The sequence below is a fragment of the Mesoplodon bidens genome (assembly GCF_964165515.1).
Source record: "Mesoplodon bidens genome assembly, chromosome: 8".
Taxonomy (NCBI): Eukaryota; Metazoa; Chordata; class Mammalia; order Artiodactyla; family Ziphiidae; genus Mesoplodon; species Mesoplodon bidens.
The window spans coordinates 77,967,862-77,995,102 of record NC_138165.1 but is presented as its reverse complement, the minus strand read 5'-3'; the positions used below and the strand labels follow the sequence as shown (position 1 = coordinate 77,995,102).

Genomic DNA, 27,241 nt, shown 5'->3' with positions numbered 1-27,241 from the left:
AATCCCCACCTTAGATGCAAAGGCCAAGTTCCCCTCAGCTGAGCTCAAGGCTCTCTCAACCCAGAGCACAGTGCCTCAATCTTGACCACTGGTAATCTGAGATAAATTCAATGTATGCTGTCTCTGTTAAGTGCCCCAGTGGTTCTATCTCCTTTCAAAGGACTCTATCTTTTGTTTCCAGATGGTACCTTGGAGGTGTACAAAGACACCAAGGCAATTAGTTTTGACTAACCTCCCAGAACTTGTTGAGAACCTCCTTCACAGGAGGTTGAAACCATGCTGGTCATTTAGTCTGACTCGACTGAAAGAGGCATCGGATACAAATAGATTCTGGGAAATAAATCAACTTTAGGCCTTTTACTGCTGAAAGCTTAAAATAATTCCCCCAAAGGCTAATTATGTCTTTCTTTGCTCAGTAGTTGGGCTTAATAATAAGCATATGGCAGGGATTGGGCTGCATAACCCATCACAGCTTTCTGTTCAGTAGTGGAGGTGTTGGTCTGAAAGGAAACTATATACAGAAAGCTTATATATATTAATAGTTGTAGTATGTATTATTGCTGGAAACTATAAATGCTAACCTGGCTTCTAAACGTTCCTTTCAACTCACTAGTAATCAAAGAAGCATAATGTAAAATAACACTAACAATCTATTATTCATCTATCACATTAATAGAGATTCTTAAATGATGACAATATGGAGGAGGATTTGATGAAATAAGCACTTTCATGCCTTATGGTGAGAACATAATTTGGGACAATCTTTCTGGACAGCAATTTGGCAAGAGGTACAAGGACCATAAAAATATTCATATATTTTGATACCATCATTTCATTCCCAGGCATCTATCTTATAGTATAAACCAAGGACAAAGATTTAAATGTAAGAATGTTCCTTGAAACACTATTTATAATAGCCAAATGTACAATGAAAAAAGAATGATTAGCAAATTATGTACATCTACCACATTCTATGAGATGTTATGCAGTCATTAAAAATCATGTTGACAAAATCACATTCAAAGGCAGAGGGGGAGTGAAAATAGGATACAGAACAATGGATACACTATGATCTTAACTATGTAAAATAATATATCCAACACACATTGCAAACGAAATGATGTTATGTTTAAAAATTCAGCCATTTCTGAATTCCTAAATAGAAGCTGAAATGTGTATTAGTTAGGGATTGGGATGGTGGGGATGGGAAGTGCCTAAGCCACTGTCCTTGGGGAAGCTCTGAACCAGCAGAATAATCCAAATCCAATTGCAAAAAATATTCTGTTTAATATTGTCAGAGTCTGGAGAGGGCAAAAGCAAGAAGAACTACAACTCTGCAGCCTGTGGAAGGAAAACCACATTCACAGAAAGACAGACAAAATAAAAAGGCAGAGGACTTTGTACCAGATGAAGGAACAAGATAAAACCCAGGAAAAACAACTAAATGAAGTGGAGATAGGCAACCTTCCAGAAAAAGAATTCAGAATAATGATAGTGAAGATGATTCAGGACCTCAGAAAAAGAATGGAGGCAAAGATTGAGAAGATACAAGAAATGTTTAACAAAGACCTAGAAGAATAAAAGAATAAACACCTAGAAGAATTAAAGAACAAACAAACAGAGATGAATAATACAATAACTGAAATGAAAAATAAGCTAGAAGGAATCAATAGCAGAATAACTGAGGCAGAAGAACGGATAAGAGACCTGGAAGACAGAATGGTAGAATTCACATCTGCAGAACAGAATAAACACAAAAGAATGAAAAGAAATGAAGACAGCCTAAGAGACCTCTGGGACAACATTAAACGCAACAATGTTTGCATTATAGGGGTCCCAGAAGGAGAAGAGAGAGAGAAAGGATCCGAGAAAATATTTGAAAAGATTATAGTTGAAAAATTCCCTAACATGGGAAAGGAAATAGCCACCCAAGTCCAGGAAGCACAGAGAGTCCCAGGCAGGATAAACCCAAGGAGAAACATGCTGAGACACATAGTAATCAAATTGACAAAAATTAAAGACAAAGAAAAATTTTTGAAAGAAACAAGGGAAAAATGACAAATAACATACAAGGGAACTCCTGTACGGTTTACAGCTTATTTCTCAGCAGAAACTCTACAAGCCAGAAGGGACTGGCATGATATATTTAAAGTGATGAAAGGGAAGAACCTACAACCAAGATTACTCTACCCAGCAAGGATCTCATTCAGATTCAATGGAGAAATCAAAAGTTTTACAGATAAGCAAAAGCTAAGAGAATTCAGCACCACCAAACCACCTCTACAACAAATGCTAAAGGAACTTCTCTAAGTGGGAAACACAAGAGAAGAAAAGGACCTACAAAAAGAAACCTATAAAAATTAAGAAAATGGTAATAGGAACATACATATCAATAATTACCTTAAACGTGAATGGATTAATTGCTCCAACCAAAGGACACAGGCTCGCTGAATGGATACAAAAACAAGACCCATATATATGCTGTCTACAAGAGACCCACTTCAGACCTAGGGACACATACAGACTGAAAGTGAAGGGACGAAAAAAGATATTCCATGCAAATGGAAGTCACAAGAAAGCTGGAGTAGCAATACTCATATCAGATAAAATAGACTTTAAAATAAAGAATATTACAAGAGACAAGGAAGGACACTACACAATGATCAAGGGATAATCCAAGAAGAAGATATAACAATTATAAATATATATGCACCCAACATAGGAGCATCTCAATACATAAGGCAACTGCTAACAGCTAAAAAAGAGGAAATCGACAGTAACACAATAATAGTGGGGGACTTTAACACCTCACTTACACCAATGGACAGATCATCCAGACAGAAAATTAATAAGGAAACACAAGCTATAAATGACACAATAGACCAGATAGATTTAATTGATATTTACAGGACATTCCATCCAAAAACAGCAGATTACACTTTCTTCTCAAGTGCACATGGAACATTCTCCAGGACAGATCACATCTTGGGTCACAAATCAAGCCTTGGTAAATTAGAGAAAATTGAAATCATATCAAGCATCTTTTATGACCACAGTGCTATGAGATTAGAAATCAATTGCAGGGAAAAAAACTTTAAAAATGCAAACACATAGAGGCTAAACAGTAGGTTACTAAATAACCAAGAGATCCCTGAAGAAATCAAAGAGGAAATCAAAAAATACTTAGAGACAAATGACAAAGAAAACACGATGATCCAAAACCTATGGGATGCAGCAAAAGAAGTTTTAAGAGGGAATTTCATAGCAATTCAAGCTCACCTCAGGAAACAAGAAAAAGCTCAAATAAAGAATCTAACCTTACACCTAAAGGAACTAGAGAAAGAAGAGCAAACACAACCCAAAGTTAGTAGAAGAAAAGAAATCATAAAGATCAGAGCAGAAATAAATGAAATAGAAACAAAGAAAACAATAACAAAGATCAGTAAGACTAAATGCTGGTTCTTTGAGAAGATAAACAAAATTGATAAACCTTTAGCCAGATTCATCAAGAAAAACAGGGAGAGGACTCAGATCAATAAAATTAGAAATGAAAAGGGAGAAGTTACACCGGACACCGCAGAAATACAAAGCATCATAAGAGACTACTACAAGCAAGTATATGACAACCTGGAAGAAATGGACAAATTCTTAGAAAGGTATAACCTTCCAAGACTGAACCCAGAAGAAACAGAAAATATGAACAGACCAACCAGAAGTAATGAAATTGAAACTGTGATTAAAAATCTTCCAACAAACAAAAGTCCAGGACCAGATGGTTTCACAGGTGAATTCTATCAAACATTTAGAGACAACCAACACCCATCCTTCTCAAACTCTTCCGAAAAATTGCAGAGGAAGGAACACTCCTAAACTAATTCTATGAGGCCACCATCACCCTGATATGAAAACCAGACAAAGATACTACAAAAAAAGAAAATTACAGACCAATATCACTGATGAATATAGATGCAAAAGTCCTCAACAAAATACTAGCAAACAGAATCCAACAACACATTAAAAGGATCATACACCATGATCAAGTGGGATTGATCCCAGGGATGCAAGGATTCTTCAATATATGCAAATCAATCAATGTGATACACCATAGTAACAAATTGAAGAATAAAAACCATATGATCATCTCAATAGATGCAGAAAAAGCTTTTGACAAAATTCAACACCCATTTATGATAAACACTCTCCAGAAGATGGCATAGAGGGAACCTACCTCAACATAATAAAGGCCATATACAACAAACCCACAGCAAACATCATTCTCAATGGTGAAAAACTGAAAGCATTTCCTCTAAGATCAGGAACAAGACAAGGATGTCCACTCTCGCCACTATTATTCAACATAGTTTTGGAAGTCCTAGCCATGGCAACCAGAGAAGAAAAAGAAATAAAAGGAATACAAATTGGAAAAGAAGAAGTAAAACTGTCACTGTTTGCAGATGACATGATATTATACATAGAGAATCCTAAAGCTGCCACCAGAAAACTGCTAGAACTAATCAATGAATTTGGTAAAGTTGCAGGATACAAAATTAATGCACAGAAGTCACTTGCATTCCTATACACTAATGATGAAAAATATGAAAGAGAAATTTAGGAAACAACCCCATTCACCATTGCAACAAAAAGAATAAAATACCTAGGAATAAATCTACCTAAGGAGTCAGAAGACCTGTACTCAGAAAACTATAAGATGCTGTTGAAAGAAATCAAAGATGACACAAACACATGGAGAGATATACCATGTTCTTGGATTGGAAAAATCAGTATTGTGAAAATGACTATACTACCCAAAGCAATCTACAGATTCAATGCAATCCCTATCAAATTACTGATGGCATTTTTTACAGAACTAGAACAAAAAAAATCTTAAAATTTGTATGGAGACACAAAAGACCCCGAATATCCAAAGCAATCTTGAGGGTAAAAAAAATGGAGCTGGAGGAATCAGTCTCCCTGATTTCAGACTATAGTACAAAGCTACAGTCATCAAGCCAGTATGGTACTGGCACAAAAACAGAAATATAGATCAATGGAACAGGAAACAAGCCCAGAGATAAACCCACACACCTATGGTCAACTCATCTATGACACAGGAGGCAAGGATATACAATGGAGAAAAGACAGTCTCTTCAATAATTGGTGCTGGGAAAACTGGACAGCTACATGTAAAAGAATGAAATTAGAACACTCCCTAACACCATACACAAAAATAAACTCAAAATGGATTAGAGACTGAAATGTAAGACTGGACACTATAAAACTCTTGGAGGAAAACATAGGAAGAACACTCTTTGACATAAATCACAGCAAGATCTTTTTTGATCCACCTCCTAGAATAATGGAAATAAAAACAAAAATAAACAAATGGGACCTAGTGAAACTTCAAAGCTTTTGCAAAGCAAAGGAAACTACAAATAAGACAAAAAGACAACGCTCAGAATGGGAGAAAATATTTGCAAATGAATCAACAGACAAAGGATTAATTTCTAAAATATATAAACAGGTCATGCAGCTCAATATTGAAAAAACAAACAACTCAATCCAAAAATGGCAGAAGATCTAAATAGACATTTCTCCAGAGAAAACATACAGATGGCCAAGAAGCACATGAAAAGCTGATGAACATCACTAATTATTAGAGAATTGCAAATCAAAACTACAATGAGGTATCACCTCACACCAGTTAGAATGGGCATCATCAGAAAATCTACAAACAACAAATGCTGGAGAGGATGTGGAGAAAAGGGAACCCTCTTGCACTCGTGGTGGGAATGTAAATTGATACAGCCACTATGGAGAACAGTAGGAGGTTCTTTAAAAAACTAAAAATAGAACTACCATATGACCCAGCAATCCCACTACTGGGCATATACCCAGAGAAGACCATAATTCAGAAAGAGACATGTACCACAATGTTCATTGCAGCACTATTTACAATATTCAGGTCATGGAAGCAACCTAAATGCCCATCAACAGAAGAATGGATAAAGAAGATGTGGTACATATGTACAATAGTATATTACTCAGCCATAAAAAGGAACAAAGTTGGGTCATTTGTAGAGACGTGGATGGATCTAGAGACTGTCATACAGGGTGAAGTAAGTCAGAAAGAGAAAAACAAATATTGTATATTAACGCCTATATGTGGAACCTAGAAAAATGGTACACATGAACCTGTTTGCAGTGCAGAAATAGAGACACAGATGTAGAGAACACACGTACAGACACCAAGGTCGGAAAGTGGCGGGGGTGGTGGTGTGATGAATTGGGAGATTGGGGTTGACATATATATGCTAATATGTATAAAGTGGATAACTAATAAGAACCTGCTGTATAAAAAAATAAAATAAAATAAAAAAATTCCATAAATAAATAAAATTAAAAAATTAAAAAAAAGAAACCTAATGAATCTCAAACATGATAAACAAGATGAAATCCCCCCCCCAAAATATATATAATCAAAGTCTTCCTTCACTTTGATAGGTAGTGGGAACCTGTACAGAGCACCTCCATGCATTCAAATAACAAGTATTTATGGAGCCTCCACTATGTGCCAAAGCACTGTGCTTGGTGAAGTGGACACAGTATTAAACAAAAAAAACATGGTTCCTGCCTTCACAGAGCTTACAGTCTGATCAGTAATCATCATTATGCTGTCTACTGATATTTTTTTTCTCAATAGTAGCAACAAGTCAGGGATTTGGGAAAGAGATGTCCAGTGGGATATGTGTGGTTAATGGATGCTGGACACAGCAATGTCAGATACTCCGTTGTCAGTTTCCTTTCGTGCACTGAAGTTCACTTGTGGGATACTCAAGACATTTAAAGTCTGTTAAACACGACTGCCTCATGCTAGCTAGGCTATGGGGAATAACAGGATGGGCTGGTCCCCACCCTTTGCAGCAAGCAGGCATAAGTGAGCAGAAGAAGCCTAGCAAAGTGCTCACAAGAGATGCTGAGAGAGAAGCGCAGAGCAGCTGCCAGTCCAGAGCAAGAAGCAAGGAGAACAACTGGGGTGTGTTGGTGGAACATGCAGACTGGTGAACATATGAAGCATCTCTAGAACACATGAGACAGATATAAAATCCTGGAAGGGAATATACCAAATATGCCTTCGGGTAAGGAGGGTTCTGAGTATATTTATTTTTTTCTTCAATCCACATATATTATTACATGAACGAAATATAATTTTCAAAACCTCAGCCCTTAATGCCCTCATATCGTTTGTGTTCCTATTACTCTTTGTCTTCCTTCTTCATCTTTCATATTACTTTTCTTTTTCTTCCTTCCCTCCTTTTCCTGCCCACGGATCACAAGTCTTGTCAGACAGCCACATGTGTAAGCAGACTCTTTGTGCCATGACCTGTGTTTGGTATTAAAATAGCAATGCTCATCATGCACTGCTTAAGCATTTCACCTGTATTGACTCCTTTAATCCACACGACAACCCTCCTGGGTGGTAGTAACACTATCTTTATTTAGCAGACACGGACAAGGAAGCACAGAGGCATAAACCAACCTGCCTAGTCACACGAGCAGGACTTCAATCTGAACACGGGCACTGAGGTTCCAGAGCACACACACACCTAGCCACTTCACTGGACAGCTCGGGGGAAAACACAAAGGACCACAGTTACAATTCTTACCCCAAGACTGCTTAGTATCTTAGTTTTTATATGAAATTGAGGGTACAATTCCTGGGGTCCTGAGCCCAAGTATCTGATAAATGGTGTGACACAAATCCCAGCTTAGTGCCCTAGAGGGCACACTGTACCCACCAGCCATGCCATACCCTCACCAACAGAAAGGCAGGCCATGGGACTCCACTACTTAGCCATGTGATCCCAGGTAAGTTACTTAAGCTTTCTGACTTTCATTTCTCAATCTACAAAATGCGACAGTAATACTCACCTCATTAAACAAAGTTTATATATCCTTAGCATGATGCCTAGCACATAATTAGTTCTCAATAATGTTAGCAAACTTGGTGTGTTAGGGGACTCACGTGTCCTCATGTAGCTTACCTTCTAGGGGTCAGCAATCTGCAGCCTATAGATTAAATCTGGCCCACTGCCTGTGTTGTAAATAAAGTTTTATTGGAACACAGCCATGTTCATTTATTTACATATTGTTTAATGGCTGTTTTCATGTTACGATAACAGAGCTGACTAGTTGCAACAGAAACTATATTACCTGAAAAGCCCAAAATTTTTGTTCTTTGGTACTTTACCAAAAAAGTTTGTCAACTGCTGCTATAGACACACTAACTAGATGGGGTAACAAAACAAATATACAAAATCACATATTTTTGTCATGTTTTAGATCCATATTTCTGTTTTATTTATTTTATGGAAAGCTAAAGTAAGGTTTACATTCTAGACAAATAGCATAGAAAACACATAACATAAAAAATTTTAAATTGTCATCTTAAAAAATCACAAATACACAAAGTCATTTGGCAAGATGTGAAATGGTTTACAAGTTCCCCACATCATTTGTCCTTTCATGTGTCATTTCAGCGTTGCTGCTGAAGGCTTCCTTCCTAGGCACTGATATTCTTATCAGGGAGGCAATGATCTATGTTTCAGCCTCTTGGTTCATACGTTTGGGTATCATCTGCCTTGCCCTGAGATGAATCAGAATGAAACATTACAGGCGTGAGAATGGGGAGGTTATGGCTTCCAGAATAAAACAGCAGCCTAGTGATCTATAGAATGTCTCCAAAGAATATTAAATTAATCAACCAAGGATTATTGTGTATTTTTCTGAACATCTGTGAGCTCTTTCTTTAAGGTGTTTGGGTGGAGTTTCTACGATGAGGTTGTAGCAGGGAGAGCACTGTTACTGTCACACAGATGGCATATGGGCATCAGATGGGCACCAAGGACTCAGCATTCAGAGTTCGGTGGATTCTCTGGAATATGAATACCTGCTTCCCCGAGGAAAGGACACTGGGCTCTGTGGTTTGCTGAGAGGAGGCTTAGGTTGGTAGGAATGGAAAATCTGTTTTTCCTATTGTGCTCTTCCAGAATCAAACAGCAGCCAAAAATCCCAGAGGAGAAAAATAAGATCTCTTTTTAGAAAGATAATTGAGGGGGAGGGGGAATGGACCCAAAGTGTAGCGCAATCATACATAGTTACCAAGAAAGTGAGGGCTTCCTCCCAAATTAAATTTCACATTGAGCGATGAAGATTACAGATCCTAACTAACCAGGGACTTGGGGGAGCGTGGCTTGGAGGCAAAGAGATGACTGTGGAGAAGTGGAAACAATTTAGTTTAATGTAAAAAGCTGTTGTGTCTCAAGCATCCATCAAATTAATTGTGACAAAAATGACTTTTCAAGGAGGGTACTTAGCAGAAAGGCATAATATCAGGGTTTGGTTAGACAGTACTGCACAAAGACAAGACAGTGAATCAGAGAAAGAACAGGGACTTTGAACTGAGACAGACCTCAGTTTGCAGCCCAGATCAGCCACTCACCCTTATAGAAGTGCAAAGAAATTACTTCGCCTCTCAGAACCTCCCTCTCCTTTCTCTGCAGCCGGTCACGCCTTACAGTCCACTCCAGAGAGAAAATGGCAACCCTCAGTCCCAACCTCAGGCTATCTGCCCTCCCTCCAGCTTCAAGCTCATCTACAGCCACACCTTTTCATGCCGTTTTCCTTTTTTTTTTTTCTTCTGAAGACATGCATGTTGTTGTGGGTTTTTTAAAAAACATATTTATTAGAGTATAATTGCTTTACAATGGTGTGTCAGTTTCTGCTTTATAACAAAGTGAATCAGTTATACATATACATATGTCCCCATTCTCTTCCCTCTTGCATCTCCCTCCCTCCCACCCTCCCTATCTCACCCCTCTAGGTGGTGACAAAGCACCGAGCTGATCTCTCTTGCCTTTTTTCTTCCAGCTAATGGAGGGCCTCTCCCCTGGTTCCCTTTAAGACCACCTGTGTTCCTGCCCTTCTCCCCTTCTCCCTTCCACCTCCTCTGGAACCCCAGTCTCTGTATCTCTGGTCTGTTCCTCCCTACCCATCTCTTAGTAACACGAGCAAATATTCCTCCTCTCTCCCCTAGAACTCCTTGATTCTCCAGTTGCCTCCAAATTCTGAAGACACACTGGGCTCCCAAACTCATTCTCAATCCCATTACTAGAAATTCTGTGTCAACAGATCCAGAGTGGGGCCTGGGGAATTTGTGTTCTGAAAAGATTCTCCAGGCCATTTGAATATTTCCTTCCACCCCAACCTGCTTCCCAGATGAAAATACCTGCTTTGAACTTAAGCATCTTGTGAATGACTAAGCCAGGCTTGGTCATTCACAAGATGCCTGAAGTCACAGGTGTACACCTTTTCAGTTGTGTTTGTTAGCTCTGTGCCCTCTTGGGAACCAGATGCATCTATGAAAACTTAGCTCTACCAGGTACCTTCTGTTCTACCTAAGGAGTCAAGCCAATTGTATTTGGCTGGGCCAAGTACAGAATTGAAAGTACCCTTTGAGAGATCCTTTGCAGATTTCTATGGCAATTAAGTATTTTCATGTCTAACTTCCCACTCCGATGCAATTACACATATGCAATCCGTGTTTTCAGGTGCTGACCCTCAAATCCCAACAGAATCTCCACCAAGTATTTCTGGGAGTTCTCAGAGGTGACTCATTAGTGATTTGTGATATCCTCATTCTCTTTTCTTGCTTCATTCTCACTTCCCTGGGTGCCACCATGTTCATCAGTCTCTCCTGAACCTGCTGGACCAGCCAAGACTTCCCCATGACTCTATTGTTTCCATCCCCTCTTCCAGATGCCACTGCCTTAGCTGGATACCACTTTGGCCAGACCACTCATCCAACAGATTCTGCTGCCTCCTCCAGGAAATCACAGGCTTCTAGTGTTGATTCAAGGGGAACTTGATCCCCAGACTGCTGTTGGGAAGTAGGGGAAAATGTGTCTTTCTCCTTAGATTCTCTTAGGGGAACATCAGAGCAACATGACTTGATTCATCAGCATATAAGATGTTAGAAATAGCTTTCTGGGGGCTTCCCTGGTGGCACAATGGTTAAGAATCCACCTGCCAATGCAAGGGACACAGGCTTGAGCCCTGGCCTGGGAAGATCCCACATGCTGTGGAGCAACTAAGCCTGTGCGCCACAACTACTGAGCCTGAGCTCTAGAGCCTGTGAGCCATAACTACTGAAGCCCGCAAGCCTAGAGCCTGTGCTCCGCAACAAGAGAAGCCAGGACAACGAGACGGTGCTACGAAGAGTAGCCCCCACTCATTGCAACTAGAGAAAGCCTGCGCACAGCAACGAAGACCCAATACAGCCAAAAATAAATAAATTAATTAATTTAAAAAAAAGAAATAAATTTTTGGTAGTGAAATTAGTGGTATTTGAATACCAATTGGTGCTTGGCTAGATTTTGATGAGGGTATCTGAAATACTTCTTAGCTATTTTTGGTATGTGAATTGAAGATTGGGGGATTTCCAGTGCTAACCAAAGATTATATTAACCCTTAGATGTAGGTTAAAATTAATTTACACACATATATCACATTGTTCATACTGAACTGTTTCAAAATAAAATACTACACAGGCAGTACAGCAGACTTGGCCATGTTTCTAGTGGAGATCTGGATCAGGAGAAATATCCAAGGGACAAACACTCTGCTACCTGCAGAATTTCCCTTCTCATCCATATTTAAGAATTAGTAACATTCTAATTCAAAGTATTGAGCCAGATTCCTTTTTCTAGAATGAGTTATTTTTCTCTTAGGAAGTTGCTCAAACTCATTTAAATAGACTCTGGGTGGCCCATCCAATATTTCCCCAAATATGCCCAAACTTGGCATTCCACCTCAATGTAGCTCTTGAAATTTTGCTACCACGCCAGCATATGTATGTATGTATATATATATAAAGAGAAAAGAACATATATGCTATGTTCTTTTTTCAAGTCATATTTCTTTCCTCTCAATAATTGAGTTGCCCCTCCTTTCTCTTTCAAGAATTGTTTATTGTGGGACTTCCCTGGTGGTGCAGTGGTTAAGAATCCACCTGGCAATGCAGGGGACATGGGTTTGATCCCTGGTCTGGGAAGATCCCACATGCCACGAAGCAACTAAGCTTGTGCGCCACAACTACTGAGCTTGTGCTCTAGAGCCCACGTGCCACAACTACTGAAGCCTGTGCACCTAGAGTCTGGGCTCCACAACAAGAGAAGCCACCGCAATGAGAAGCCCATGCACCGCAAAGAGTAGCCCTCTGCTGGCTGCAGCTAGAGAAAGCCTGTGCACAGTAACGAAGACCCAATACAGCCAAAAATAAATAAATAAAATAAATAAATAAATTTATTTTTAAAAATAAAGAATTGTTTATCGCATTTAAGGTTCAATGATACCCTTGTTTTACTTTGCTGTTAGAAGTGGAGAGGACCCATCACTCACTCCTCATTTATTAGTTCTAACCTATTTATAACTAGATTCAAGGAGTCGATGAGGAAAGTAGTACAGTGCTGGCAAAGTTGATCTGCGTAATGTGCAGAGACACTCAACCTCTCACTCCAATTTGAACTTATCCACTAATGAGACTAAAAAGCTGGAGAACTTCAGACCTTCCCAGCAGGTGAAGGTCTAAAGCAGCTACAGAAGATAAGGCTATCTGAAGCAATTCCATCTGAAGTCAGGAAAACCCAAAAGGGGGGAAAAAAGTGACCCAAGGATTAGCATGAGCCATTGGCACACTAGACCCATCCAGGAAAGACCCCATGGACATGGGACTCTCATCAATGTCCTGCTCCAGGGTGTTGAGGTATGGACAAGGGGGTAGGAGGAGAATGCCCCCTCCGCATATACTCCTGATCAAATACTTTGGCCTCTAGGGCACAGTCATAACTTCCCTTCTGCCCAAATTCACTTTTCAAGAAGACATAAGGGGTCTTCTGTGTTAAGGAAATAGAAATTTCAGAGGAGGAGCAAAATGGAGTTAAACCCCCTCTTTTTGGTTCTCTCTAGCTTTCTTCCCTCCTAGGCAGCTGGAGGGTAGGACGGGAGTAGACGAGGGTCTCCTGCTTGGGAAGTGCTTCTCCTTTTTGAAGACTTCACAGACAATGGTGGCAGGGGGGGACCAGAAACAAGGGGGCCTGGAGATAGCTATCAGGACTGTCTATCTCAACCTTAAGTTAATGGGGTGAACAGAGTCCATAACTGTCTCATGTATCTGCCCACTTCCCCAGCATTTGGGCCTAAAGACCTAGGTGGATATTAAGAAGTCAGTAATAACTCTTAGGCATTTGTGCCTTCAGAACAAAGGGGAGCATCTCCACCAGCCATTCAGATAACAGTGAGCCCAGGCATCTCTTTGCTTTCCTTGGAGACCAGCATTTGACCACAGATAAGCCTTTCCCAAAGCACCTGCTTAAGTTTCCAAATATATCCTGCATTAGCATTAACCCCAACTTCATTATCATAGGATGATTGTTCTTCAGCAAAGCCTGTGTGCCATTTCCATCCCTCACACTCACGTAACAGCAGTGGAGTTTGGACACATGCTTGATTGCTTCTGATACAAACCTGACAGTTGCTCATCAAATTCTTTTCTAATGGCCTAATGTTAAAGCCTTAGTAGACCTTATTAAGGAATGATTACCTCATTTGAATCTTTAATTATCTTCCACCTCTTTTTATAAACATGCAACTCCCTCATAGAACTATCATCATATGAGTATGTTCATTAAGTCCAATAGCTGTCCCTTACCATCGAGGAGAACACTTAAGCACTACTTTTCTGAATATCTCATCAGTTGAATTATCTGATTTATTTTACACTTTTCAAAACAGTAAGCCCTAAGTTATGAGGTTTTGTCATATTGCTTACATTGAACTCTGCTGTTCCTCTGGTTATCTCAAAACAGTGGATGCAAATTTTCATTTGGAGGTGTGATATTCTGACTATTGGCCAGTTTTCAGAGGTGAGAAGAGCCAAACGATTGCTGATTATAAATTGAGTCCTGTTTAGTAAGATCCATATTCTGTCTTGATAAACTTTCTGCTAAACATCTCAATTCATAGCAAAATGGTTCTGGAGTTTATTCTGAGGTGACAAGTTTACTTTCCAAAATCAGATTAGAAATTAGTTGGGTTTTTATTTTTTCTCTTGCTTCTTTGAATTTTTAACTTTTCTGTAGAAAAGATGAATTTCTCATATAACTTAATAAAACTGCTGTAAAGAAGTGAGTAATACTGTGAACACTTCAAATTACCATGAAAATGTTAACCCCAAGGGAGGATTGTTTGGATGGAGTTGCTGCCCAGCACTAACTCTGAGTGCAGCCTTTCAATGCTTCTATAGTTCATTAAAGTGAGGTCTTTTGGGCTCATATGGCAGCGTGAATTCAGCTTTGAAAACTCACTCTGCTCCAAACACATACATGGATAAACACATGGATCAAATACAGAAATACAGAAAAAGAGAGTACTAAGAAATTAGACTGACATAAAAGATGAGATGAATATCTTACTGGGCCAGTCATGGAAGAGAGATTTTTTTTTTCTCTAGTTCTCTGTATTTTAAAAAAAAATAATGGGGGGAAGGGAAATAGGTGAAGGAGGTTAAGAGGTACAAACTTCCAGGTGCAAAATAAATGAGACATGGGTATGAAATGTATAGTGTGGAGAATATAGTCCATAACTATATAATATCTTTGTATGGTGACATATTGTAACTAGACTTACTGTGGTGATCATTTTGAAATGTATAGAAATATCAAATCACTGTATTGTATAACAGGAACTAACATAGTGTTGTAGATCAATTGTACTTCGAAAATAAATAAACAAACTCATCTAGAAATCAGGTTTGTGGTTCCCAGAGGTAGAGGGTGGGGGGAGGGGAACTGGATAAAGGCAGTCAAAAGGTCCAAACTAAAAAAAGTTATGTTTTAAAATTTGAGATAATTGTAGATTCACTTGCAGTTGTACAAAATAATATAGCGAGACCTTATGTACCCTTTACTCAGTTCCCCCAGAAAACACCTTGCATAACTATAGTGCAATATCACAACCAAACTATTGACATTGCTATAATTCAATGATCAATCCATATTTCTTAAGTTATACATGCACTTATTTGTTTGTGCATTTAATAATGTGCAATTTTTTTATGTCACCTTTTTTTTTTTTTAAAGATGTTGGGGGTAGGAGTTTATTAATTAATTTATTTATTTTTGCTGTGCTGGGTCTTCGTTTCTGTGCAAGGGCTTTCTCTAGTTGTGGCAAGCGGGGGCCACTCTTCATCGCGGTGCGCGGGCCTCTCACTATCACGGCCTCTCTTGTTGCGGAGCACAGGCTCCAGACGCGCAGGCTCAGTAGTTGTGGCTCATGGGCCCAGTTGCCCCGTGGCATGTGGGATCCTCCCAGACCAGGGCTCAAACCCATGTCCCCTGCATTGGCAGGCAGATTCTCAACCACTGCGCCAGCAGGGAAGGCCAATAATGTGCAATTTTATATCACATGTTTAGATTCATGTAATCACTTCCACTGTCCAAATAGATAAGAGGTCCATCACCATAAGGATCCCTTCTACTGCCTTTTTTTTTTTTTTTTTTTTTTAATGAAACCAAAGAGAACACCAGAGATGTAGAAGAATGGTCGTGTGGAGTTTCCTTTGCCCTTCCTAAAACACAGCTGCCCTGTGGTGGGTCTGCCTCTTTGCTCTGAAGGCCAAGAAGCTCCCAAGGCCATTTGTGGCGGGATGGTGGTGTATCACAGTTTTGGTTCTGGAGATTGTGGAGGAGATGGGACATCAGGGCAGAAGATGGGGGAGAAGAACAGTCTTGTGAAAAGAGAAAGTCAGTTTCCGGCCTTCTCCCTCAAGCCCAGTGAGTCCAAATGGTGAAGGCGTTTTGTGCATGTGCTCTGTTCACACTTTTTCCTTGAACCCCGTGATCCTTCATGAGACACTGGATTTCTGTTTTCTTCTTCTGTGGAGCCCCTAGACATGTCGTCAGGCTGCTTTCTTGGGGGCGGTGGGTGAAGGAAACATATATTCTCCCCTCGTCTCAGTACTCGGTCACCTGAGCCAACTCGTGTGTCAAATTGACAGTAATGTTTTTATACAAGGCATCGTATGTGATGTTTGCAAAGTAGTTCAAGTTGTTGAGGCCGTCCAGCCCTTGCCATTCTTTGGACTTCCTCAGCAACGCATACATTCCAAGAAACTGGACTTCTCCTTGGTGGTGATGAGGAATGGACTTGTACTTCCCTGTGTCACCTTCCGGCCGACTCACAGAATAGCCTGCATTCTGTACTCTGTTCCACAGGTCGTCATCTTCTCCACCCCAACACCAGAAAGCATTAGGAAAGCCGTTGATTTTCCGAAACTGTTCCACTGTTAAGCCGCTCACTCCGCCAAAGAACTCAGTATAAGGAAGCAGATACATATACTTATCCAGTTTAGTTGCAAAGTGCCTTGGCATCTGTCCACATCCATAATAGTTACAATCGCTTTCTAGTATATGATCCACATCACGAAAAATAAGACAGTCCCAGTCCAAGTCCTTCATTGCTTCTTGAAAATCCACATTAAAAAGCATGGCTCGGGCTTCCCTGGTGGCGCAGTGGTTGAGAGTCCGCCTGCCGATGCAGGGGACACGGGTTCGTGCCCCAGTCCGGGAAGATCCCACATGCCGTGGAGCGGCTGGGCCCTTGAGCCATGGCCGCTGAGCCTGTGCGTCTGGAGCCTGTGCTCCACAACGGGAGAGGCTACAACAGTGAGAGGCCCACGTACCGACAAAAAAAAAAAAAAAAAAGCATGGCTCGATTAAAGGGTTGGGTGCCAACTTGCTCCACCTTATAAAATGAAAACTGTAGGCGCTGGCGCTGGAGCATGGGAATCAGGTATCGGAGCAGGACCAGGAGGTGCTCATGGTGGTTCTGGAAGGGGATAAGGATTGCCACCTTCCATCGAGGAATGCAATCCGATGGCTTCCAGTGACCTCCGAGCTTGATGGTTGGGTCTCTAGAGAAGAGTTCATGTATGGCATCCATTCCAATTTCACTCATGTTTATGGCTATGGGGCCCTTCATGGAAGGGAGCCTTTCAGGGCAGGTATGGTTTGCAAAGTAGGTGAAGTCTTCAGGAAGGAAAGTTGTGGTTTGTAGGAAGGTTTCGCTGTGGTTCAAGTCAAGAGGATAATCTGAGTCATTCACGCTGCTGTTCCTCTTCATGTAAGCACTCCGAACTACCTGCTCGTAAACCTGAGCGCCGATCGTTCTCATGTTGTCCCCGATGAGAATGCCTTGAGACTGCATCATGAAGAGGTAGGTGTTCACTGCTAGTGTTGGAGGGTCTCCTGCAGAGGCGGGGGATGGCTGTGGCTCACCACGGGGACCAGGACACTGGCAGCAGAAGCCCTAGGAAGCACTCCCTGGCGTGAGCCCTCTCAGAGTCCCATTCTACTGCCTTTTTATGACCACAGACACCATCTTCCCCACCCATCACTATCCCCTGGCAACCACTAATCTGTTTTCCATCTCTAAACTTTTGTCATTTCAAGACTGTCAGATAAATGGAAGAATCACAGAGTATGTGACCTTTTTGAATTGCCTTTTCAAACTCATTATAATTCATTTGAGATCCATCCAAGCTGTTGCATGTATCACTTCCTTTTTACTACTGAGTAGTATTACATGGTATGGATGTACCACAGTTTGTTTATCCATTCACTCATTGAAGGATCTTTGGATTATTTTTAGTGTTTGACTATTACAAATAAAGCTACCATGAGTTATGTATATATTTTTGTGTGAATGTTGAGTTTTAATTTCTCTGGGATACATGCCCAGAATTTTTTTCAATCTCCAAAACTAAAAACATAATAGGATGAAATCATGTATCTCATATAGTTCTCACAACTAGCCTTTGAGCCTGATCTGGACTACTGTACTCATGTTAAGCGATAGAGAAACTGGAATTATAAAAATGATTCATCAGGGCTTCCCTGGTGGCGCAGTGGTTGAGAGTCCGCCTGCCGATGCAGGGGACACGGGTTCGTGCCCCGCTCTGGGAAGATCCCACGTGCCGCAGAGCAGCTGGGCCTGTGAGCCATGGCCGCTGAGCCTGTGCGTCCGGAGCCTGTGCTCCGCAACGGGAGAGGCCACAACAGTGAGAGGCCCGCGTACCGCAAAAAAAAAAAAAAAAAAAGATTCATCAGATTACTCCAAATGTAAACTTTGAAGTTGGAATTCTTTCTCATTAAGGCCTTGTTTATTCTTTAAGGCAGCCCTTTTAGAAGAGAAGTTTTCTCCAGACCTTGAAACATGATGTTATCTGCTACCTCTGAGATTTTTCATCTTAGTTTAGGTACTGATATCTAAAATATCCAAACTCTGCACACATTTAGATGTCTGTGATTTTGAAAATTGATCCCTATCTCTTTTCTCTTAATGAAGAGAGCAGCCCAACCACTGCAGACAATGAGGAATGCATTAGCACCAACTGGGGCAGAGCAGGAATTCTGCAAACCCTTCATGTGAAGCTAGCTAGCAGCCAGAAATTCCTCCTCCCCATAAGCTAGAAAACAGCTGTCCCTGAAAATTGTTGCTCCAAAGAAGGAATTACTTACACTCTTTTCTTTAACTCAAAAGATCAAGGTCTGGCAGAATGGAAGACCAAATCATTTGTCTGTTTATTCACAAAGGGCAGATTTAGCATCCCCAACCTCTAACTGGCTACAACCTGCAAAAGCAAAACTGGAAACCAAGAACCACCAAACCCTAAGCGTCATTATAGCTTCCTTTGACCGTTTCATTTTATTCAGTTGGGCTACTCACTGATTACATTTTTGTCAATGTTTTTCTGTGTAAGAGGAGATGAAAAGACTTAAACCTGTGATCAGCAAAACCTAAAAAGAAAAAATTCTAAATCCATCAATCGCAAAATGTGCATTTCAGAAGATAGGGAGCCAGTCTAATTTAACAATATGCTAAACGGGTAAAATATTTTGCCTTAGAATTAAACTCTTCAGCAGTGAAACGTGAAGCTTCTACAGTCTGTCTGGAAAAGACAAGAAGTGGTCGGGCTCTGCTGTGAGAGCCATGAATTCAGCTCGGGGTGGGCAGGGGACCAAGGGACCTGAATATGCCACTTACAACAACTAATTCAGATTAAGTGAATTAAATCTATATCTACCTTTCCTGGATTCTGGGTTGGACTTACATATGAATAGAATTGATCCTTGCCAATGAGATGCGATTTCACAAAATAAAACAATAATGACAATAACAGCTAACATTTATCAAGTGCCAGCATAGGGCTAAATGCTTCATAGGGATTATTTCCTTGAATCTTCATGATACTCCTATGAGGGAGGTATTATTATCCCTATTTTACAGTTAAGGAAACTGAGACTTAGGATAAGTAACTTGCTTATGATCTCATAGCTATTAAGTGATGAATCTAGGCTTCAAAGCTGTGCATGTCTAATTGTCGGAATTCAAGTTCTAAACCATATGTTTAGGTTTTTACTCTTAAATTTTACCATTAGAAAGCCATTTTTTGGCATAAGACAGAGTCCCTTATTAATTGCCAATCTCCTTTGAAGGGATTACATGTTAAGGCGTTATCAATTACCAACTCCATTGTCAATGAGTTCTTCAAACCCTTACAGCTTGATAACAAACTGGGAGGGAGTGCTTCAAGGAAACAAAGGGGAGTGGGAGTGGGAAGTCTAAAGGAGGGCAATGAGGTTATGGAGAGGCTCTGGGACTCTACAAGGCTGGAACCAGAGTCACTATGACTGCCAACAAGCCCACCTGAAGAGACAGATTTAGAGCCAGCCCACTTTTATCCTTCTCTCTGTAAAAGATATTCACACTCACACACAGAACCAGCCCTACTCGCTGCCCATTCTTTTATGCTATAGTTAACTTTATTGATATTTTAGGAATCAGTAGTACACATCCCCCAAAACTGCCCATATGCTTTCATCTACTCCTTTGGGTCTTACACTCCAATCATCTTGCCTCTGTTGATATTCAGTAACCTTTGATGAGTAAGGAACCCATTTACAAATTAAAAGGATAGACAGGAGTGGAAATGAACGTGAGCTGAGGATTTGTTATGCACTAGACACTGTGCCAGAGATTGACATCCATGACCTCATTAAATACTCTCAGCAACCCACCCAGGATGGTGTATTATCTCTGTTTTACATAGGCAGAAACCAACAACCAGAGCCTACCCACAGTCTCACAGTTTAGTAAAAAACCAAGCACAGCTCTTTCCAGACTCCAACTTCCATTTTTGAGCCACTACATGATAACGTAAATGAACTACAAAATAAATATCTTTGAAATGAATCCCATATTAAAATTAAAACAATATTCAAAGGGGAGCAGAAAGGGAGCTGATATCTCGTATGGATCTTAGTAGTCAGGACATAAAAGAAGGTTGGATTGGCCTGGAGGGGGGAAAGATAGTGAAAGTGATGGTAAAGAAAAATTAGCCAACCAAATGCCTCGGTTGATAGTCACTTGTTTCATGTGGTTGAAAATGGCATGCACTGGTCATGATTAACAGAAAGATGGCCGAGATTTTGAATCCTCAAATCCTTACCTGAGAGGTGGACATGTGCAGTTTACATTCTAAATAAAGGTACATTCCTTGTTACAGTGATGGTTGGGGTCCCAAAGCCCAATGTGGTCTCCTGGCGAGGTGGGATAGGCCACCGCGAGCCCTGGCTCCCAGTTGGCCTTCTAATAGCAGCCAAGCAGGAGACAGTCCCAGCCTTCTCATCACCCTGTTACAAATGAAGCTTTCCTGGTTCTCTGCCAAAAGTGAGAGCTTTTAGCTTTTGCATCTCACACTGGAGTTTTCCCTCCAGTCCTTAGCATTACTTTCTAAATGAAGGAAAGGATGCACAAGAAAGTGGCCAAATTATGTCCTTGTCTCATTCCCAAGTGCATTTCTCTTGGCTTGAGGAAGAAAGCTTTGTTCTTCTCTTCAGGTAAGTGTTTAATCACCCCCTCTTCATCCTACTGATGAAAAAGGGATTTCTATCCTAGGGTTATGGAAATGGCCAAAAGCATGACACCTAACACTGCACAGCAGTTTATCAGTCATATATGCTCATAGCCCGGGAGAGGAGGACACAACATACCACATATTGTCATGTGGGGACTTGGGAACAGAGTGAACGGTGGGGGGCTGTGGGAGACTGCAGCTGTAGTATCAAAAGGGTAGTAAAATCAGGTGCCTGCTGAGTTCCGTGTGATTGGCTTATTTGAATAATTCCATGGGCGGGCAGGGAACTAAAGCCTGCTACTCAGGGATGAGCAGGCTCTGTGGCTGGTTCCCATGATAAGGTTAGAAGACCTTATCCATGGGAGCAGAGTGGGGAGGGGAACCTGTGGTTGGGCCATTGGAAGCACTCTCAGCTTCCCTCAGATGTCAAGGCACATCTGTTGGGCCTTATACCACAGTAGGAATATCATTAATGGAACAAACAAAAAGAGAGAAGGAACAAACAAAAAGAGAGAAGTTTTGATTTGTGTATGTCCTTCTTCAATTCACATACCCTAGAAGTAAAGAAACATACTGTTCCTCCCCTTTTGTTCCCCTTCACGAAGCCTTGGAAAATACTTTGCCCGTTTTTTTTTTTTTAATATTTATTTATTTATTTTGGCTGTTCCGGATCTTAGTTGCAGCATGTGGACTTCTTTGTTGCGGAATGTGGACTCTTAATTGTGGCATGCGTGTGGGATCTAGTTCCCTGACCGAGGATCGAACCCATGCCCCCTGAATTGGGAGCACGGAGTCTTACCCACTGGACCACAAGGGAAGTCCCTACTTTGTCCTTTTTGATGGAACACCTCAGTAACTGGACACTTAGTTAGTGTCATTGTTTGAGGAAGCTAATTTTTATCTGAGCAAATGCTGCCATCCAAGTTTTTAAAATTAATTTATCAAATAGTTATAGGTACTCTAAGTACAGACCATTTGTATTGGAGCTGTATCAGTCAGAGTTTTTTGGTTGCAGGCAGCAGAAACAGAAGCTGGTTGATTTTAGCAAGAAGTCATTTATTGGCCTGGATTTGAGTAGCTCAGAAATGCCCCCCCGCCCCCCCAAAAAAGCTTAAGGAACCCAGATTCAGAAAGAACAATAATTTGGGCAGCTCTGCTGAACTTGTCAGCAGGAACGGATGGACACTCTATTGAGGGCAGCATAGTAGGAATGAATTAGCTCTAATACAGTCACTGGCTTTAACATTCACATTCCAGGAAGAGTCTGACTGGCACAGCTTGAGTCTTGGCCAAGGGAAGGGGGACACATTGAGTGAACACTGAACCCAATCTGCAACAGGTTGGGGATGGCTTCTCAAAGGAAAATCAAAGGACTGTTTACCCTAAGAAAGGAAAAGGGATTCTGAGCAGACAAAACAAAACAAAACAAAAAGAGGTATTCATTTCTAGAGATACTTTATTACCTTATGTGAATTAGAAAATCAATGCTTATCAAATGAAAGAGGTAAATCATATTTTGGCTCATTTGTGGTGCTTTCTACCGTGTCATTTCTGTTTGTGTATATACTTTCTCATTTCATCAAAATGAAGCATTTTCAGTGCCTCAATACTTGGTTGTAGGGTAGATTTGTTATGAATTTAATCCTCAGATGAGTCAATCTGCGTTTAAGCCTTACCTCTTAGTCCAACCACAAGAATGGGTCTTTTAAACTTTTTTCACAAAGAAGTAGGGATAAGAGTGGATCAGTGGAAACTCAATATGTTGAGTGATTTAAAAACTATTTAGGGGCTTCCCTGGTGACACAGTGGTTAAGAATCCGCCTGCCAATGCAGGGGACACGGGTTTGAGATCTGGTCTGGGAAGTTCCCACATGCCACAGAGCAGCTAAGCCCGTGCGCCACAACTACTGAGCCTGTGCTCTAGAGCCCGCAAGCCACAACTACTGAGCCCACGAGCCACAACTACTGAAGCCTGCATGCCACAACTACTGAAGCCCGCGTGCCTAGAGCCTGTGCTCCGCAACAAGAGAAGCCACCGCAATGAGAAGCTCATGCACAGCAACAAAGAGTAGCCCCCGTTCGCCGTAACTAGAGAAAGCCTGCACGCAGCCACAAAGACCCAACGCGGCCAAAAAAAAAAAAAAACTTTAATGAAAGCATTAAAAAAAATTTTTTTTTGGCCACACCACCTCACAGCATGCAGGATCTTAATTCCCCGACCAGGGATTGAAGCCGCGCCCCCTGCAGTGAAAGTGTGGAGTCTTAACCTCTGGGCCGCTAGGGAAGTCCCTAATGAAAGCATATTATGTGCACATTGTAGTGCTAGACTCATGGGCAGTAAAAAGACAGATACACACAACAAAAAGTACAACTGCCTATACCTAAGGAGTTTGCAATGAGCTTATGCACACACAATTAAGTGAAAGTTCAAATGATAAATATGTAACCCAGATGCCAGCAGAAACTCCACATTCCTTTCCCTCCCAAAGTTACATGAAGAATCCCAGAGGCTTGTATACTCAAGGTCACTTTTGAATCTTAGTATATACTACCCCTGGAATCTTATTTTCACATTTATTTCTGCCCTACAATTGCTTCCTTTCTCTGATCTGTACCAAACCAGCAACACTCACACTTTTTGTTTGTTTGTTTGTTTTGCGGTACACAGGCCTCTCACTGCTGTGGCCTCTCCCATCACGGAGCACAGGCTCCGGACGTGCAGGCCCAGCGGCCATGGCCCACGGGCTCAGCCTCTCCGAGGCATGTGGGATCCTCCCGGACCGGGGCACGAACCCATGTCCCCTGCATCGGCAGGCGGACTCTCAACCACTGCGCCACCAGGGAAGCCCAACACCCACACTTTAAAAAAAAAGGCATATTTGAGTATAGCAAACTTCACTCAAACTTTGGAGAAAAGAAGAGGACTCACATCACAGAAGAGCTAATAGGTTAAAAAGTATTTGATTTCTATATTTTTAAAAGTTCTTTGGATATTTCCAACAATTAAGTCCCCAGCATCCTGCTATGTATTTTAGCCCTCTCCTTCTCTCATTCCTTGCCAGTAATTTGTCCCATGTTATTATGCAAAGCAATTCAGCTCTCCTTAATTCAGCCCCAGTCCTCTCTTGGCAAATCCCAAGCTGTTAGACTCAAGCTCTAAGAAGAAGCTGGCTATGAGGTGGTAGGCTGGGTGAATAATTAAAGTCTTGCATAACAGCACACCAGCCCTCTGCTCTCAGAGTTGCAGGCTCTGTTCTTTGCCCCAGGACTGTGCCCCAGGATACAATCTTCCATTGGCCAAATAAATGAAAAATCGGATACAGAGCTTTCCAAAGGTGGTTGCTGGGACCAGAAAATCAGGATAACTTAATGCCTAGGTAATATATGATCACTATGCAATTACCGATGGAAAAAGAAACAACTTGTACATCTTTCCTTCTGCTTCCCTTATCAATTATCAAAAGAAAGTTTGCTCTATTCAGAACCTGTCACTGCCAAAGAAGCAGGGATTTTCATCTGAGCTAGGGAAATGCATTCCAGCTCCCAATCCAGGTCATTAATAAATATGAATATACAGCCAACAATCACCAATTATTTGAAGGAAATGAATAACATAAAAGAGAGGGAGCAAACTCAGAGAGTGGAAGAACTAATTCCTAAAGAAACAGAGTTAATAGAAGAAACCAGAAATAAGAGTTAATAGAGTCAAGAGTATGTCACATCCAAAGGAAGAACAGATGGCTGTGAAAAAGAATCTATCAGAATCCTTAGAAATTAAAAATATGATCACCAGAATAAACAACAGATGGCCCAAATAACAGAATTTACATAGCAGAAGATAAAGTTAGTAAGTTAAAATATCTGGCCAAAGAAATCTCTGAGTGTGCAGTAAAAAATAATAAGATGAAAATAGGTGCAAAATTAAGAGACAGGAAAAAAAGATACAGGAGATCCAACATTCACCTAACTGGAGCTCTAGAAGGGGAGAAAGACCAAGAGAGAATAACCAAAAAAGCAATCAGGTAAGCTCATGAAAAATGCTCAATATCACTAATCATTAGGGAAATGCAAATCAAAACCACAATGAGATACCACTTCACACCAATTAGGATGGCTATTATAAAAAAACAAAACAGAAAACAACAAACATTGGCAAGGATGTGGAGAAATTAGAACCCTCTTGAATGCTAGTGGAAATGTAAATGATACAGCTGCTGTGGAAAACGGTATGGTGGTTCCTCAAAAACAATTAAACAGGGACTTCCCTGGCGGTCCAGTGGTTAAGACTTCGCCTTCCAATGCAGGGGGTGCGGGTTCAACCCCTGGTCAGGGAACTAAGATCCCACATGCCTCATGGCCCAAAACATAAAACAGAAGCAACATTGTAACAAATTCAATAAAGACTTTAAGAATGGTCCACATTAAAAAAAAAAAAAAGAAAAGCAATCTTTTAAAAACAACAACAACAATTAAACATAGAATTATCATATGATTCAGAAATTCCTCTTTTAGGTATATATCCAAAAGAATTGAAGGCAAAGATTCCAACAGATATTTGTATACCAGTATTCACAGCAGCATTACAATAGCCAAAAAGGTGGAAACAACCCAAATGTCCATCAATGGATGAATGAATAAACAAAATGTGATATATCCATATAATAGAATATTAGCCTTAAAAAGGAATAAAATTCTGATACATCTACAACATGGAGAAACCTTGTAAACATGCTTAAATGAAACAAGCCAGAAACAAAGGGACAAATATGGGATGATTCTACTTATATGAAGCCCTTAAGATTAGTAAAATTTGTAGAGCCAGAAAGTAAAATGGTGGCTACCAGGGGCTGGAGGAAGTAGGGAATGGAAAGTTATTGCTGAATGGTTCCAGTTTCATTTTGGGATGATGAGAAAGGTCTGGAGATAGATGGTGGTGATGATCACCACAATGTGAATGTACTTAAGGCCTCTGGATTGTGCACTTAAAAAGAGTTAAAATGGTAAATTTTATGTTATATACATTTTAACACAATAAAAAAATTTAAAGCAAAACAAATATATTACAGATTGTGTTTGCATTTAATTAATAAGACATTTTTAAAAAGAAAAAATTATGTAAAATTTCTGAAATAGTTCATTGAGCACTGAGCAGGAATAATTTTAAAAGAAACAAACCTAGGGCTTCCCTGGTGGCGCAGTGGTTGAGAGTCCGCCTGCCGATGCAGGGGACACGGGTTCGTGCCCCGGTCTGGGAAGATCCCACATGCCGCGGAGCGGCTAGGCCCGTGAGCCATGGCTGCTGAGCCTGCGCGTCCGGAGCCTGTGCTCTGCAAGGGGAGAGGCCACAACAGTGAGAGGCCCGCCTACCGCAAAAAAAAAAAAAAAAAAAAAAAAGAAACAAACCTAGACACACCATGGTGAATTTTCTGAACTCTAAGATTAAAAGAGAATCCTAAAAACCATGAGAGAAAAAGTAGATTACCTACAAAAGAGCAGGAATCATATTTGCATATTCTCTACAGTACAAGATGCTAGAAAACAATGGAGTGATGGCTTCAAAGTTTTTGTTTTTTAATATTATTATTTTTCATATCTTTATTGGAGTATAAATGCTTTACAATGTTGTGTTTCTGCTGTAAAACAAAGTGAATCAGCTATATGTATACATATATCCCCATATACCCTCCCTCTTGAGCCTCCCTCCCATCCTCCCTATCCCACCCCTCTAGGTGGTCACATGCACCGAGCTGATCTCCCTGTGCTATGCAGCAGCTTCCCACTAGTCATCCATTTTACCCTTGGTAGTGTGTATACATCAGTGCTACACTCTCACTTCATCCCAGCTTCGCCTCCCCCCCGTGCCCTCAAGTCTGATCTCTACATTTGCATCTTTATTCCTGCCCTGCCACTAGGTTCATCAGTACCGCTTTTTAAAATTCCATATATATGCGTTAGCATACGATATTTGTTTTTCTCTGACACTTCACTCTGTATGACAGATTCTGGGTCCATCCACCTCACTACAAATAACTCAATTTTGTTCCTTTTTATGGCTGAGTAATATTCCATTGTATATATGTGCCACATCTTCTTTATCCAATCATCTGTTGATGGGCATTTATGTTGCTTCCATGTCCTGGCTATTGTAAACAGTGCTGTAGTGAACATTGTGGTACATGTCTCTTTTTGAATTATGGTTTTCTCAGGGTA

General features: G+C 40.7%; 1 protein-coding gene across 1 annotated transcript; it reads right to left on the bottom strand.

Moving 5' to 3' along the window:
- Nucleotides 1-15,602: 15,602 nt before the first annotated feature.
- LOC308621322 (beta-1,4-galactosyltransferase 5-like) lies at nt 15,603-20,638 on the bottom strand (the record flags this gene model as incomplete). Its single annotated transcript, XM_081241756.1, has 3 exons — nt 15,603-16,609; nt 16,830-17,406; nt 20,624-20,638. 3 exons carry the CDS (start codon nt 20,636-20,638, stop codon nt 16,068-16,070), a joined length of 1,134 nt encoding a protein of 377 aa, XP_081097882.1. The 3' UTR covers nt 15,603-16,067.
- Nucleotides 20,639-27,241: the final 6,603 nt, after the last annotated feature.